The 15288-nt window shown below is 51.8% G+C and overlaps 1 protein-coding gene across 1 annotated transcript in view; it reads right to left on the reverse strand.

Annotated features, from left to right (window-relative positions):
• The window catches only part of RNF150 (ring finger protein 150), a 174491-nt gene that overhangs the window by 33895 nt on the left and 125308 nt on the right, over positions 1-15288 (reverse strand). Inside the window, exons 5-6 of the mRNA XM_028520293.2 lie at positions 8623-8719; positions 1728-1938 (exon numbers count right to left, since the gene is read on the reverse strand). Coding sequence (XP_028376094.1) covers positions 1728-1938; positions 8623-8719 — 308 coding nt within the window. The remainder of the gene's footprint in view (positions 1-1727; positions 1939-8622; positions 8720-15288) is intronic.

Below are 15288 nucleotides of genomic sequence, written 5' to 3' on the forward strand. Positions count from 1 at the left end.
CCTGGAAGTGCTATGGGACAATCTTGTCCTCTGCAAAGAGGACGTACTCTTTGAGCTGGGGCAGCCGCTTACTCTCCTGGACCACAGTTTTCCCAAGGTAAGAACGAGAAGTTCACCCCGGTAAAAATGAAATGACCTTCCAGGTTCTTCCATCCCTGAACGACTGGGATTCTGAGTCTGCGACCTCCCACGGGGAGCCACGAGCCACGTGTGGCTCCCAGCCATGTGGCTAGTGCCACTGAGATGTGCTGCACGTGTGAGCTACTCACCACATTTTGAGTTAGTACAGAAAATGTAAAATATTTTGGATATATTAGGTTCAAAATATTATTAGAATGAACGTCACCCATTTTTTAGTGTGGCCATAGAAAACTTAACACTGCTTTTATGGCTTGCATTATTAACACTGGACGGCCACACTCTGATCCTTCAAAATAAAGGGATCAAAACCCATCTTTAAGGACTTTTAATGCTAAATGGTCAGCGTTTCAACATTGTGGTCCTTGTGCCTCTAAAAGTCAAGTTAAAGTACCTACCCACCCCAAACTAATAAACCTTCAGGGGCAGATACCTGTCACCAAGTTCTTCGTCGTGCTCTTTGCCCAGGTCCCACGAGGGCCCCGTGGTCACAGCCCTCCACGGTCAGCCCCTCCCGCATTCGTATCATGACCGATTATCAGGTAATGATCCACCCGAAAGTTGAGAGTGATTGTTTCTGGGAAAGGGGGGTACTGAGTGCTCTTTGGATTTTTAAAATTCTTTCTTTCATCTCTCAATCTTCTAGCAGTGAGGACCATTATGTTCTCTCATTAGAAAAATGCATCTCTTTACATTTGTGCACGAATGATTTTATAAATTGTCTAAGCATCACAAGTATGTTTTTAAAAAGGCCAGCTTAAAAGGAAATACCCCAAAATGCTTTCATCTGCTTTTCTATAGTGAACCAGTTATTTCTATCAAGGGACAAAAGACGCCTCCTCATTTCAAAATTGCAATATCCACCCACCCTTTTAACCTGCAACCTACGTTAATTTGCAGGCTGATTTTCTTAGAACTCCTGAGGCTGTTATCTCTACTGTATTAGACTGAGGAGTAAATGCTTCAATCTTACACTGATAACAGCTACTTTAGTATTTCTGTAACTAACATCAAGCAGAACGGTGCTGAGTTAGAGCCCACGCAGGAGGCGGGGAGGAAGCCCCAAAGGTGTTCCACTATGCCACGTGTGCGGGGTGTGGTTGTGCTGGAAAAATGCCCATCGGAAGAGGCACCACTTACACCTGGGTCCTGCAGCCACAGGGCAGAGCCCCTCCTGCAGGCAGCCTGGACCAGCACACTCAGGAGTGCACGCACACATGCACACACACACACACATGCACACACATGGGGGGAGGGGGGCTGTGCCCCACCCCAGCCCCAGTGAGCACCCCCTGCAGCTGCTTCTCTCACCTGCTCTCCATTCTTGAGGCCGGACCCACCGCCCTACCTGCTCCAGGTAGCACAAGGAGTGTGCAGAGCTGGTGTCTGTGTGCGGACAGGCAGGGCAGACGCAGGCCTGCTGTCTGCCCCGCTGGCTCTGGAAAGAGCTGGGCTTCTAAAGGCCTAACAGGTGTCATTGTTTAACCTGGCAATTTTTTTTTGTATTCTTGAGGAAATGAGTCTTTTCCCAACTCCCACAAGGCAACAAACAGCCCTTCTGAGCGCGGCACGACTGAGCGCAGACTTACTGTTGGTAGAAAAGATGACTTCTCCCTCCTGCGGGGTGGGGTCTGTGTCCTGGACCACTTGCAGGGCTCCCACCATCCGGACGGCAGGGTCCAACGTGACCGAGCTTTCATTCACGGTCGTGTCGCTTGCGCCTGTGATCTGGTTGGTGGGGGGGCCTCCCAGCGATCCCTCGAAGTCGGTGGGCAGGTCGTCCATGCAGTCGGCATTGGGCTGGTGGGGCAGAAAAGGGTCTGCTCTCAGTGGGTGTCATGAGGCTAGGGCGGAGTGTCTACAGCCTAAACACTCTGTCTTGATGGAAACCCACCAAGACAGAGTGTTCTTTACTGCTTCCTTCCCGACACACTTCATTATAAACATTCCCCATAAAGCTCTGTAACGAACATAAAAATGGCTTCCAGAACTTCCTTTCCAAAGGCTCCATGCAGATGTAGATAGAAGGTTTTAATTCCAGGAGTAGCCACATCCATACAGCCATGTAATTACTGGGAGTAATAACTCGATATTTATTTATAATGACAGCCCTTCCTTATCCAGAGGGTTTATTCCTCGCCTAGGAAGTAAGTAGCTCACAGCCTGATAATGACCCCCAGTGACCCCCAGTGACCCCCAGTGACCCGTGAATTATTTCAAATACACCGATGACATGAGAGGGGGACAGAGTCTGACTCGCTGTGAATTGCTCATCAGACACACACACACAAACACACACGTAAAGCACAGGGCGAGGCTAGTTTTTTGAGGTTGTTGTTAAATGTGAGCCAGAGACCAGCTATTAAAAAAAAGCCCTATTTTCTTAACAGGCCCATGATCAGACATTTGCCAAATCTTCTGCATGGAAATCTCAGAATCCTAGCACTGGGGTGCGACCATCGCGTGGAACTGCCCACCGCCCCCCAACACCCACTTGAACGTAGAAATGGGGGCTCTCTGCTCTGCAAGGCAGCCCGTGTTGCTCAGTGTCATTAGACGGTTCCGTCATTGGGCAGTGTGGCAAGTGTTACTCTTTGGTCTTAGTTCTGCTGTTTGAAGTGACATTGAATATATTTAACTTTCTGCATAAGCAACTTTTTAAATGACTTTCAGTTGTCATACCTCTACCCAAACTCATAAAAGAGGTGGTATGGGAGAGAGACTGGTTTGAAAAATACTACAGATAGCTATTAATTATTACTACTTTTGGCTCTGGTGTGAACATCAGCATTGCCTGGAACAACAATGAAATGGCTTTGCACCCCCGATGGAGAAAGACCAAGGTGGGCAGGAGGCGGGGGTGCTCTGGGCCGACACTGATGATGCTGTGGTAAAAGCTCATGGAGAGAGCAACTCTGCCATTCCCAGACTCACTGGGAGCACAAAGCAAGATGCTCTAGCTGCTGCACTCTTGTCTTTGTTTCCTGCTCTTGACCCAGCCTCCCGAGCCCCACACTGGTGTTTCCAACGGTCAGCTGGGAAGCACCCTCACCCCACTGAAAGCTCAAATTCAGCTTGTTCCCTTTTTTTCCTGTATTCTCTTTTCTTATTGCTTCTTTGTCTCTATAGGAAGTGAGTCACTTCACTGAAACTCAGGTTGTCGAAAGTTGATTCACTGAGTGACCGATCCGCCACATGTACTGACTGCGATGTTGGCCGTGAGCAGGTCCGTAATGAACATTTCTCCTCCCCTTGAGGGTGTCCCGATCTCCTGTTGTTTCCTCCCCAGTGTATCCCACTCTGCACTTTTCTGGCCCCGCCTGTGGGCTGTGGGAACACACCCAACGCCACGCATTCCCCGTCTCAGAGCTTTAGCTCCTGCTGTTCTCCTACTCAGGGCGGCATCTGCCCCAGGCACCCTGCTCCCCATTCCCACTGTCAGGTCTCCCCCGAGCCCTCCTGGTGAGCCCCTGCTCACCCCTCTCCTGTCACCTTGTCTACGTGGTGTCGTCGCCCAGGTAGTCATCCTCAGCACTGTAACACCTGACTCACACTTCCCTCACACTCTTATGGTCATTGGTCACTGCACGTGTCTCACTCTACTGGTCTGCACTCTAAAAAGAATGCTAGTTTTATTGAGATATAATTAACATGTGATGTTATATTGGCTCAAGATGTACAACATGATGATGTGACGTATGCATGTATTGCCAAATGCTCACCACAACGAGTCTGGTCAACACCCATCACCTCACGTGGTTACACTTTGTTCCAGTGATGAGAACTTTTGCACATGCACGAAACAGTATTATTAACGAGTTGCCATGATGCACATTATATTTCCAGAACACAGTTATCTTATAATTTGATGTTGGTGCCTTTTGACACCTTCACACATTTTGCCCACCCCCCACCCCCTGCCTCTGGCAACCACCTGTCTGTTCTCTGTTTCTGTGAGCTCAGTTTTTCAGATGGCACGTGTAGGTGAGACACAGCTTTTTAAAGTGACTCGACTGCACAATATATTACATTGCTCCTGAATTCCAAGACTCCACATAGTGCCTGACAACTATTAAGTGGTCAGTAAACACTGATTTGAACATTTTGTCTGAGTCTCAGGTTACTTCTCCGAAGACGTGAGAACGTAAGACTCTGGTCTAGACTAAGGGAGGATGTGAGGAAATACTTCAAAACTGGCAAGTTCCGTGCCAAGGTAAGGCACACTATTGATGGGGGGCAGAATAAGCCACCACGAAATGTGCTGCGTTGGTGTGCGGATTGTTTTGAGCTGAAACAATTGAGAAGTAGATGAAGACATGCTCTTTGCCCTCCCCACTATGGGCCTGCAAGCAGGACATGAGTTTGCAAAGGTGCGCCCCTCTCGGCACTGGGAAGAGAAGCACATTCTCGTCATCAGTGACTGGGAATCCACTCTGGAATCCGCACAAACAGGCCTTACTAACATGACCTTCTCTGACATTAGTTTCCTCCACATATTTACCTCCTCGCTGTTCTGGAACTCAAAGTCTTTTTCTTTTGTTTTATTACTTCTCAAAAACCCTATCACTCTTTTTTAAATTGCTTTTTAAAATTTTTTTAAAAGATTTTTAAAATTTATCTATTTTTAGAGAGGGAAGAGAGGGAGAAAGAGAGAGAGAGAGAAACATCAATGTGCGGTTGCTGGGGGCTGTGGCCTGCAACCCAGGCATGTGCCCTGACTGGGAATTGAACCTGTGATGCTTTGGTTCGAAGCCCGCACTCAATCCACTGAGCTACCCCAGCCAGGCCTATCACTCTGTTTTGAAGACGTGACCTAAGCTCAAGTTCTAACCACCCCTTTGAGCTCCTTGTCAGTCAGTGTTCCCGTGTGTGCATGATGCACGTGATAATAAACTTTGGTTTGATTTTCTCTTGTTAATCTTTTATAAGTCTAATGTATACGGCTCCGGCTGGAGAAGCTAGGCGGAAAAATAACTTTTGCCCCTCCTTACACCATGTAAAGATGCTTCTAAGCCAAACTCGTTGTGTGGGCCCTCAGGCGGGAGAGGGTTCCCATGAGGATCTGGTGGTTCCTTGAGCCACACACATCTGAATGCCATCGTGTGCATGACAACTGATGTGCACTTCAAGTGTTGTTTGCATGCTGATATTGTTCCTTCATGTAAAAACTTTTTAAAATTCATTCTGATGCAGGATGTTTGCCTTTGCTTTGCAGACTAGCAGGCACAGTATTACATCTCTAACAGGGCAGAGGGAGGAAAGAGAAAGAGAATTAGCTCAATGAGACTGTTAGCAGATGTAGGTAATTTGCATTAGATATATTTAATGCACCGGCCTGACTGCATCTCACAGTTTATACCCACTCTAATAGTTTGCCAAGTAGCATATTGAAAAAGAAACCCACATGTATAGCCCTCTAAGAGAAAGTATGCTCATGATGATTTTAGTCAAAGATGTTAAATACCATCTGTATGGGGACAAGGTCCAGCTATTCAAATTCAGGTCAGCACGTGGAAATTCCTCGAGTGACCCGACTGCCCAGTAGTTAGGGGTGTGTGAGGGTGCCAGCTCCACGGGCTTCCCTGTTCAGTCATCCTGCGCACACCTGGGTGACAGCGAGGGCGGGAGGGGTTTGCTGGGATAGAAGAACCCAGTTTGGTTGGCACCTGAGAGGCATGTTCACCAAAACCTGAGTTCTGCCCCCTCACAAAGCCACACCTAGACCTGACTGGGAGCAGAGAAGGGTGGGGCAGAAGGATGCAGACAAAGAGATGAAAACACTTCCGATGATAAAGAACCCCTTCTCCTCCTCCCCCTCCAGGTCAGTATTTTATTTCTCCTGGCAGAATATAATGAACACAGAATGAAAAGAGTTACCCACTGTAATGGGAACTTCGTGAGCCCCGAGCTGTGCTTTCATTCTCGAGTTCATTTTAGAAAAACCCGCTTACCAAATGAAAATGTTTCCAGCTCTTAGATCTCAACTTAAATTAGTTTCCCTTACAGCACAGGCAGCCACAGGGACATTCAGTTAAAACCAACAACAACACAAACAAACAAAAAGCCCTTGCCACCGGTGTCTGGACTATCTGGCAGATCAGGGTGACAACCCAGTCACTGGGGAGTGGACCTCGTGCACAGGGGGACAGGGGTGAGTTTCATAAACACGGTTCTGTGACCGGCAGCTTCCGACTGTGATGGGCTCCAATGTCACGGACATTCACTGGGCACTGAGCACAAGTAAGGCTCAGAGATGAAGGAGCAACAGGCACCTCGCAGCAGAGAAAGCGACACGCTCCTTGAGGAGGAGGAACTGCAGCGCAGTGGCTCAGGAAACCTGTAAAACAATTCTCCGAGCTCCATAAAAACGGTTTCGGTTAGCTCCAGTATGTGTTTTCTGGGTGAGGAGGCTGTGAGCTTGTCCAATTACACGGAAAATGCTACACACGGAGTGGAAAATGTCATCTCTTTGGTATAATTTAGGCCTGGTGCTCCCCAAGGACAGAGGATGGAGTGGGAACAACATCCAAAATTCCTCCCAGATCCAGCCTTCGGGATCGCCCTCCAGGACAAAACCTGAGATGCCCCAGGCAGGTGTGGAGGGGGGCCATGTGCCTCAGTCCCTCAGGAGGGCACTCTGCTCTCTCAGGCGGGTCTGGAGACCGTCACATTGCCGTTCAGCTGGCCTTTGACAGCCCTTGGTGAAATCCACAAGATGCTACCGATGTTTATTTCTCTGGAACTCCCGTGAGCTGAGTCAACTCCTACCCGGACGTGATAGGTTTAAACCCTGGCCAGAAGGCCATCGCTGGCCTACAAGTCACAGTGTTATAGTTTCGGAAATAAGCCAAATGGCCATCCATTAATTCAAAATAATTAAAAGCTGTATTCTCAACTCATTTGCAGGTAGCTTCTGGAGAAGCTATGTCTCCCCAGGAAAAGTCTGGAGTTCTGTGCTCTTTGGTACAAAATCTGGTTTCACTGTCTCGACCAAGGAGCATTGGAATCTACACTTAGGAGCTTTGCAAAGACCCCGAGCAATAGGAACCAGGTCCAGGGATGTGCCCGTCTACCTCCTAGTGTATGTGTCCTAAACACCGTGGGCACCAGCGGCACACATGCACACGTGCAAGCACACACACACACTTCCCCCCTCCCTTGTAGAAACCAGGTACAGCCAGGAATAGGACAAGTGCAAACACCAAGTCCATTTTCTAAGTCACCAGCACCTGGGAGAGATGTCGGGTTTTTACTAACGTGTCATGTTCGCAGTGATGGGTTTTCACCTTGAGAGCATGATGCATTTACAACTCTGCTGTGACAATTTAATGCAGTGCCTTTCAAAATCTAGCCGGAAGCTAAAGTCTCACAAGTCGATTTGTGTCTGGTGGGCCAGCCGTGAAGATGGGCACAGAGCTGGCACAGGGGTGGCTGGGCCAGGGGAGAAAATTCCGCCCATGTGTGACCTCACAGTGCTTCGGGCGGGCGTGCCCTCTCCCATAGAGTGGCTCTGAGAGTCCTTTAGCATTAAAGAAAACCTTTGATACCTGATCTGATCCTTCCTGCTTCAGTGACATCTTGGGACCATTAACATTCTCTTTATTCTCTGCCTTTAGTGCGGGGAGGCAGGCCGCAGGGAGGGTGCCACACGGTGGCGGAGGGAGGGGCGGGGCGGGGGCGGTTTCTGCATCCTGTTTGGCTGGCTCCGCTTAGCCCCTGCCTGTGCTGCTCTGACAGCCCTCCCTGGGATTGGGTGGCCTGGCTGGTGTCCTGCCCTCCCACAGCAGCCGGCGTCTGGGCCTGTGGGTTTTACTTGCTGGGGATCTGGGAGCGTTCTCTCTCCTTGGAGTGTCAAGCTAGCCAGCAGCCCTGGCGGACGGATTCAGTTTTATAAAACATGTAACGGAGGCACCAGCTGGACGGTCACACTAGAATTAAGTGGCTCTGGCTCTGGCTTCCTGCGCGCTCAAAGGTCTCCACAGAGACTCGGGGTCAGCCGGGGCTCTGAGCCAGGTCCCCAGCAGCTGTCCTCCCCTCCTGGGTCGGGAAGAGCTCATTCCCACTGAACTCGAGGGGACTGGTGGGGCAGGGTCAGACAGTGCAGCCTGTAGAGCTCTGTGCTGACAGTGCCAGGGTAATGACATAAGAGGGCACCTTGGCCTGACTGGCCCCTCGGGCCTCTGCTGGTGTCCTGCCTGCCCCCTGCACACTGCACCGTGAAGGGGAAGCCCGTGGGCTGCACAGGCAGCTCCAGACTCCCGGACAGACCCGGTGGGCAGGGGAGGAGGGCGTGAGGTGCTCAGACGGAGAGAAGGGGAAAGCAGAAGTGTCCTCAGACCCGGGAGTTCTCTAGGGCCTCACCGGGTGACGCCGCTGCTATGGGGTCGAGGGGACAGAGCAAAGCCAGGTGTGAGGTGTCCTCCCTGCTTGGGGGGCAATGCAGAAAGACAGACATCACGATGCTGCAGGCTGTGCTGTGCTTACCGGGATCCCTAGGGCTTTAAGAATGTTCATCTTGCACATGGGACAGGTGCGGTGGTCTAGGAGCCAGGGGTCAACACAGGACTTGTGGAAAAGATGCCTGCAATGAGAACCACACATCTTAGAGCGGCGGCAACTGCAGAGACTCCCTAGTCCACCACCGCCCAGACACTTGTCCAAGGTCGCGCGGCTGCTCGGGGGCAGAGCTGAGACTTGAACCTCTGTCTCCTGACACCTGGGCCAACGTGCTTCCTGTTATCCCCTGTGGCGATGCCGTCGAAACTTGTCTGGACCCCGGCAGGGACCTTACATGAGGCCAAGTTTCAGAAAATGCAGAGGATGTAGAAACAGAGAGCTTTCCCCTTTCTCAGTGGGAAGAATGTTTACTGGAAAGGATACAAGGAGGGCAAGCTGCACAGGCCTTTCAGGATCCCTTAATGGATGTTCTGTTTGCAAAATGCCAGCATTTCTTTTCTCACAGTTCGAGGACAGCTGCGAAAGAAAGACTCATGTCCGTCACTATCTGGGGTCTAACGGAAAGGGCAGGAGAGCTCCCGGAAGCACCAAATGACGCAGATGACCTTTTATGTTGTGCCGGCTGCCGGTTGCCAAACCAGAAGCCAGAGTGAAAGGTGCTGTAACCTTTACTGTCTGTACAGCTGATCTGCTCAACTCCGCTGCCGCCGCCACCCCCAGGCCGGTCCTGGAGCTTTCATCTGAGTGGCAGGGTGAGGGGGCGTTTGATAGACGTGGGAGGGCTCCTAGGCCCTCAGGAGCCCACGCAGACGTTTGTATCGGAGACTGCTGGGGTCAGAAGCTCTCGTCTTCCCACCCACAAGACCCCAGACCGGGGGCAGGAGCAGTCAGAAATTCCCGCCTGGGGCCCGAAGAGCGACGGTGGTCTGCCTTAAGGGTGGGGGCTTCTTTAGGACAGCCCCTCCCTGCCTGGCCCTCTCTCCTTGCTGGTGCCCAGGACCCAGGGTACATGCGCTTCCCCCCTCTCGCCCCCTCTTCTCTCGTGCTCACGGTTCTCACACTGTTCTCTGTGTGAGAGCGCGTTTTCCAAGTGCTTGAAAAAGACCCTCCAAATCAGTGATGCGTGCGGGAAGGGGCTGCCTTTTAAGTTGGACCTGGGAAGTACCCACGTGCCAAGGATGGAATTAGCCGTGTAGAGGGTATGATCGGACCGGCAATAAGGAAAAGGGAGAGCGGCAGTCTGGCTGTGTCATTGTGTTCGCAGATTATTGTCTGGAATGCCCTGCAGCCTGGAAGGTACGTATCACATGCAATTCCTCCCTCACCCATGCTTTGTCCAACAGGGAGCGTCTGTCAAGAGTCGCGCTCATCCCTGGGAGTCGCCAGGATGGAGGTTTGGCTCCTTCCCTTAGCGAGTATGACAGGAGAGGCAGGCGTTAATAAAATAATAGTATGTATAAGCTGCTTAATGCCAATGGTGCGGAGGACCACACTGGAAGGGCAGGGAGCTGGGAGGGTTAGGAGAAGGAGACTTTCCCGACAAGGTGCCAAAGCTAAGACCTGAGGGCTGCCCACACACTGTCCACGCGAAGGGGACGGGAGAGGAAGGAGGGGGCCCTAGGCAGAGCCCCAACCAGACAAAAGCCCTGAGCCGGGCACCGGGAGAAGGCGTCACAGCGCAGGGAGGGTGGGGCTGAGACTGCTTATGGATGGAGTGTGCGCCTCCAGCACCTCCGTCCCCAGCAATTCCTCCCTCCCTAGGTGCGGGCTCCACACTCCGGACACAAGTTCCCAACCTGAACTTGCCCACCACCTGGTGATCCTCCTGGGGACACAGTCCCACACTCTTGTCCCTTTGACCCTGCCGGGCGGCAGGCCCTGCCGTGTCCCCTGAACACGTGCTAGAGTCAGGGCTCATCATCAGCTGCTGGAGCTTAAAGGAGCCACTCGGTAGTATCTGCAGGCTCATTTGCCTCACCTGTACGATGCACAGCTATCTACTTGTGGGGACAAGACTCCCTGAGTGTCCAGTCCACGGACGTCAGTCTACACTCTCTAACGCCCTGAGGGATTTCTCTCCACGCACGGGTCTTTCTTACCTCCTCTGTGGTGGCTCCTGTTAGTTTTATGTGTCAGTTGGGCCAGGCTCTTCAACCAAACACTAATTTAGGGTATTCTGGAGATGGGATTGACTTTAAATAAAGGAGGTTACCTCAAATAATCTAGGCGGCCCTATTCTAATCAGTTAAAAGGTTTTAAGAGCAAAAGCCTTTTAAGAGAAGACAGCCTGCCTCAAGGAGGCGGCATGAGCTCCTGCTCAGAGTTCCCGGCTGCAGGCCCGCCCCGCAGACTGTAGACTTGCCGGCCCCTACGACGGTTGTAAGCCAGCTCCTGGGACGTGGTGTTATGCAGTGGTTCCCTGGAGAACCCCGACCGTCCTCCGACGAGAATATAAGCTCAGTGAGAACACACCCCTGTTTGCCTGATGCACTGTCGTACCCCAGCACCTAGAATAGTTCCTGGCACACAGATGACGCTCAAGAAACATCCGGTCTGTGGACGGATATTCAGCAAAGGCCCCGGCACTCCTTGATGCCTGCACACGGTCCTTGAGGCCCACGGGCTCCCTCTTCCTCCGCGTCTCCCGCATGCACCGCTTTCCCTTCCCCGGGGCTGCTCCCTCATTCATAATCTCAGTGTCTTTTTCTTGGTGCCATGCCAATGACATCCACGCTGGTCTCCCTGCCAGCAGCCTTTCCCTCTTCTCGTCATCCCACTCTCCCTTGCCAGAGTTATCTTCTTAAAATAAAGCACGAGTTACATCACCCCCCTATTCCATTCTGCTCTGAGCGAGGAGCCGGGTGCAAAGATGAATAAGACAAGCCCCTCCCACCACCCTTCCGGGCAGGGCCACGGCCCTTCGGGGGCTCCCCGGAGACTAAAAGGGAAAGGCCGTGAAAGGCCGTGGAGAGGCCACACTCCCGGATCCATTCTTTCTAGTGTTGAAAGCAAGTCGCTGGAAATGTTAAAAAATCAAAGGGAGAACTAAGGACCAAAAAAAAAAAAAAAGAAAGAAAGAAAGAAAGAAAAAAAGAGCGCTGGGATGACACATAGGGTGATCACGTGGATTCCTACCGAGCATTCCTAGCGCCACATTTCTTGCACTAACCATCAAATACGGACCGTATCCTTATGATTGGATTGCAGAACAATGTTTTCCCTCCCAAATACAAAGAAAAAAGTCACTGGACTAAATAAATAAACGAAGGAATAAGGGCACAGTTTAGTAACCATCTCTCAGGCAAAGTCCATCTCAGCTCTTCCTGTCTGCGGGGTTCTCAGTGGAGCACGGTCCCTCCCCGTGTTTTAACACAGGCCGGGCGGCCACGAAGTACAGCCAGAGGAACAAGAGGGGAAGATGCTCTATCTCTTAACAATCCTGACGAGCTGGAACTGCAGCAAGGGGTTCACCAAACTCATTCCTTATTCACCAAAGGGCAGCAGACATTTAGAAAGCGTGTCGACAGCTGCATAATAATGCGAAGAGGATCATGAATGATAAAATAAGCCCTCACATTTTTTAGCAGCGCTGAAAACCCAGCTCCACCCATTTCCCCATCATCCACTTAGTCCTGCTTTCTGTTGTCCCTTCACCTGGATGTGTGGATCCCACCCCATTTCAATGATGCATTTTTTCCTCACCTGCAGGAGCAAGGGCTATTTTGGCCCCTGCCTTTCTTTCCCTGTTGCAGGCCATCAGGCCTTGCCACCTGCCATTGAGATCAGGGTCCCCTGGCTTTCCTCCTGGCACCAATGCAAGCTGTTCCAGTCCCCTCAGTGACACGGTCACCTGAGGATGTGAGTCATGGGGACTTACGCCCTCCCTTCTCCCAGATACCACAAGCGACGTGAATAGCGCCCCCAGTACCCCCCAGTGCGTCCTTAGGGAGTCGAAATGTTCCTTCAGAGCCTCAGGATCTCGGTTGCGCAGTTGTCAATGAAATAAGAGTGAGTTTTAAATATTAATTTAATTTAATTAATAAACAATACCTACGGGCTACCAAATGCCTACTATGTTCCAGACATGTAACATACAGTATTAATTCACAGCGGCCCTCTGAGGTAACAATTATTCTCCCCATGTTACAGAGTGGGAAGCAGACACCCACTAAAGTGAATTAAGTTGCCCCAGGAGCTCGTGAGCTGCCGAGCGAGGACCCAGACCTGGCCTTCGCCCGGGACTGCCCTCACGGTTTCGCCCAGCTCCGAACTCCACTGCCCGCCTCCCCCAATAAACTGTCGTGGGCGGGTGTGGGGGAGTTGGAGGAATTCAAATGTTTATGCTTCCCAAATGTCCTTTTGTGCTTCAACTTGAAGGAGGCGGTGTCTTAGTTCCAGAGGCTGAGGATTTGGCGAGACCAAAGGGAAGAGCGGTCGGCCTCGTCAGACCTCTCCTCAGATCGCCGTCTGCCTGACTGACGGGGAGCAGGGGACCCCCGGGCTCTGTGCTCCCCATTCTCCACGCCCCGTGGGCCTGGGAAATGGGGAGTGGGCAGCCCCAGCACTGCTCCCCTGAATTTTCAAATGTGGATCATGAAGAGCCCCGGAAAGCAATACCCACTGTTTTTTTTGCCGGTGCTCTCCCTGACCTGGCCCGGCTCCTCTGTCTTGCCTTAGCTCTCTAAACCACAAGTAGGGTACCACTCCGCAGACGCAAGATGCTTCGGCTGCCCCCACTGGCTAGAGCGCACAGTCAGCCTAACACGGTCCTCAAAGATGCACCCCCAGTCCGACCTTGTCATATCTGCCAGCCCCCTGTTCACCCCACACTCGCATCAGAATGCCGGAATGCCCTCCTCATATTTTTGTTTGTTTTTGGGGGGCAGCAAAACCTTGGGCATATGTCCAGTCACAACTCAGACGCCCCTTCTCTCCCCTGACGATCCCACCTCTTCTCCCCAAACTACCAGGCGGAATCCATTTCTTTCCTTTTCCTCTCTATCGTTCCTCCACCTTTGTCATGGCAGCTGAGCGTGTGCTCTGGTTTTCAGGGTCCGAAGACCAGGCCTTAGCTTCATGACCTGGGGGGTTCTAGGACAATGTTCTTTAATTGTCACCACAACCCTTCGAAGCATTACTATTGTGACAGGATAACCTTTCTGAGGACTGTTACGACAATCAAAGGACAAAGGACATAGACACTTAGAATACCACCTGGCACTGGAGTAGCATGAAGCCAGAGTATCATGCTATTTTGTGTTTTTTTTTTTTTTTTTTTTGCTTGTCTGCTTGAATCATTTCTTTACATAGGGGTGAAATTAAAAATATTTAAGCTCCTGGTACAGCACGGGCACTGCCCACTCGGAACGGATGCCGGCAGGGTCGCCCTGGCTCACTGTTCCGTGTCCCGAGCGAGCTGGGACGCCTCTGGCAGCAGCGAGGACGTGCGTCTGGTGTCAAAACCCAGCAGCACACCTGGAGTGGTGCACGCTCTCAGTGTTGTGGGCTGAAAAAAGAGTTCCTTCGGTTCACGTCCCCAAGTCCTTATTGGGTCACGTGATGCACTTCCTTGCGAGCCAGCTTCCTGGGGCAGGGCTCCGTCTGCAAGCAGTCCCCTCCGCTCCACGGAGTCCAATGCAGGAAAGACTCGTGCCTTCCTCCGGGGGCCAGTGGCTCGGAACGAGGACCTGAAGGGTGCAGAGGAGCCCGTGTCCTGCCTCGACTGCCTGGCAGACGTCTCACAGGGCCGCTGCTTCCCCGAGAGTCTCACTTTGGGAACGCGGTTGAATGGCTGTGGGCGCAGGCATCCCTCGGTTGGAATGACCGGGGACGCACTTCCCCAGTGCTGACGGAGCTGCTGCTGCTGCTGCTGCTGCGTAGGAGAAACACACCCCATTCCCCTCCGGAGGACAAAAGAATCCTAAATTGTTCTCATTGACTTTCTGACTTGTCTAACTGCTTCTAAAATGAAGTGAATTCAACGAGGACTTCACCAGCATCTTGACTGCCCTGGCTGTGAAAACCACAGGGGAAACGCGGGTTTCCCGTGCATCACCTCTGCCCGACCCTTGACCCTTGTGCCGTGCTGTGGTCCAGTCACCGGCGACCCAGCGCTCACTGCACCGGGGATGTTCTCTGTGTTTTTTTTTTTCTGTGCTGTGCTGTGTTGTGCAAACCAGCAGGTCCCACCCCTGCCCCTGTGAGCAAGAAGAGAGCTTTGCAGGAGAAGGGAAGGTGGATTTTGCAGCTAAGTGTGAGGAAGCCTGAGAAAGAATGTATTTCTGTGTATTGTTGGAGAGAGTCCAAAAGCGACACCGGAAGTCGCTGCTAGGAATTCGGGGTTCTGAGAAAAACGTAGGAAAGCCAACAGAGAGTAACAGAATCATTGCTGTGCAACAGGGAGGCGCTGGGGCACACACACGGAGGAATCAGACACGCGTCCTGTTGCTAAGGTGCTTTTAACACAGACCTGATGGGCTTGTAGGAAGGTGCACAGTCCACTTAACTGTTTTAAGTGATGCAAGTACGACTTGTAGAGAAAGTGACAGGTCACAAGTAGATACGCATAGAAGTGCTACAGAATTCAAGAAAGGGGACACTTACTGGGTGAGGAGAGTAGGAAACAGAGGGGCGGGAAGAGCTGTGGCGTGCGGAGACTGGGGGAAGGAAACCCACGGGGAGGGGGCTGCCAGG

This window comes from Phyllostomus discolor, chromosome 8, assembly GCF_004126475.2.
Source record: "Phyllostomus discolor isolate MPI-MPIP mPhyDis1 chromosome 8, mPhyDis1.pri.v3, whole genome shotgun sequence".
NCBI lineage: Eukaryota > Metazoa > Chordata > Mammalia > Chiroptera > Phyllostomidae > Phyllostomus > Phyllostomus discolor.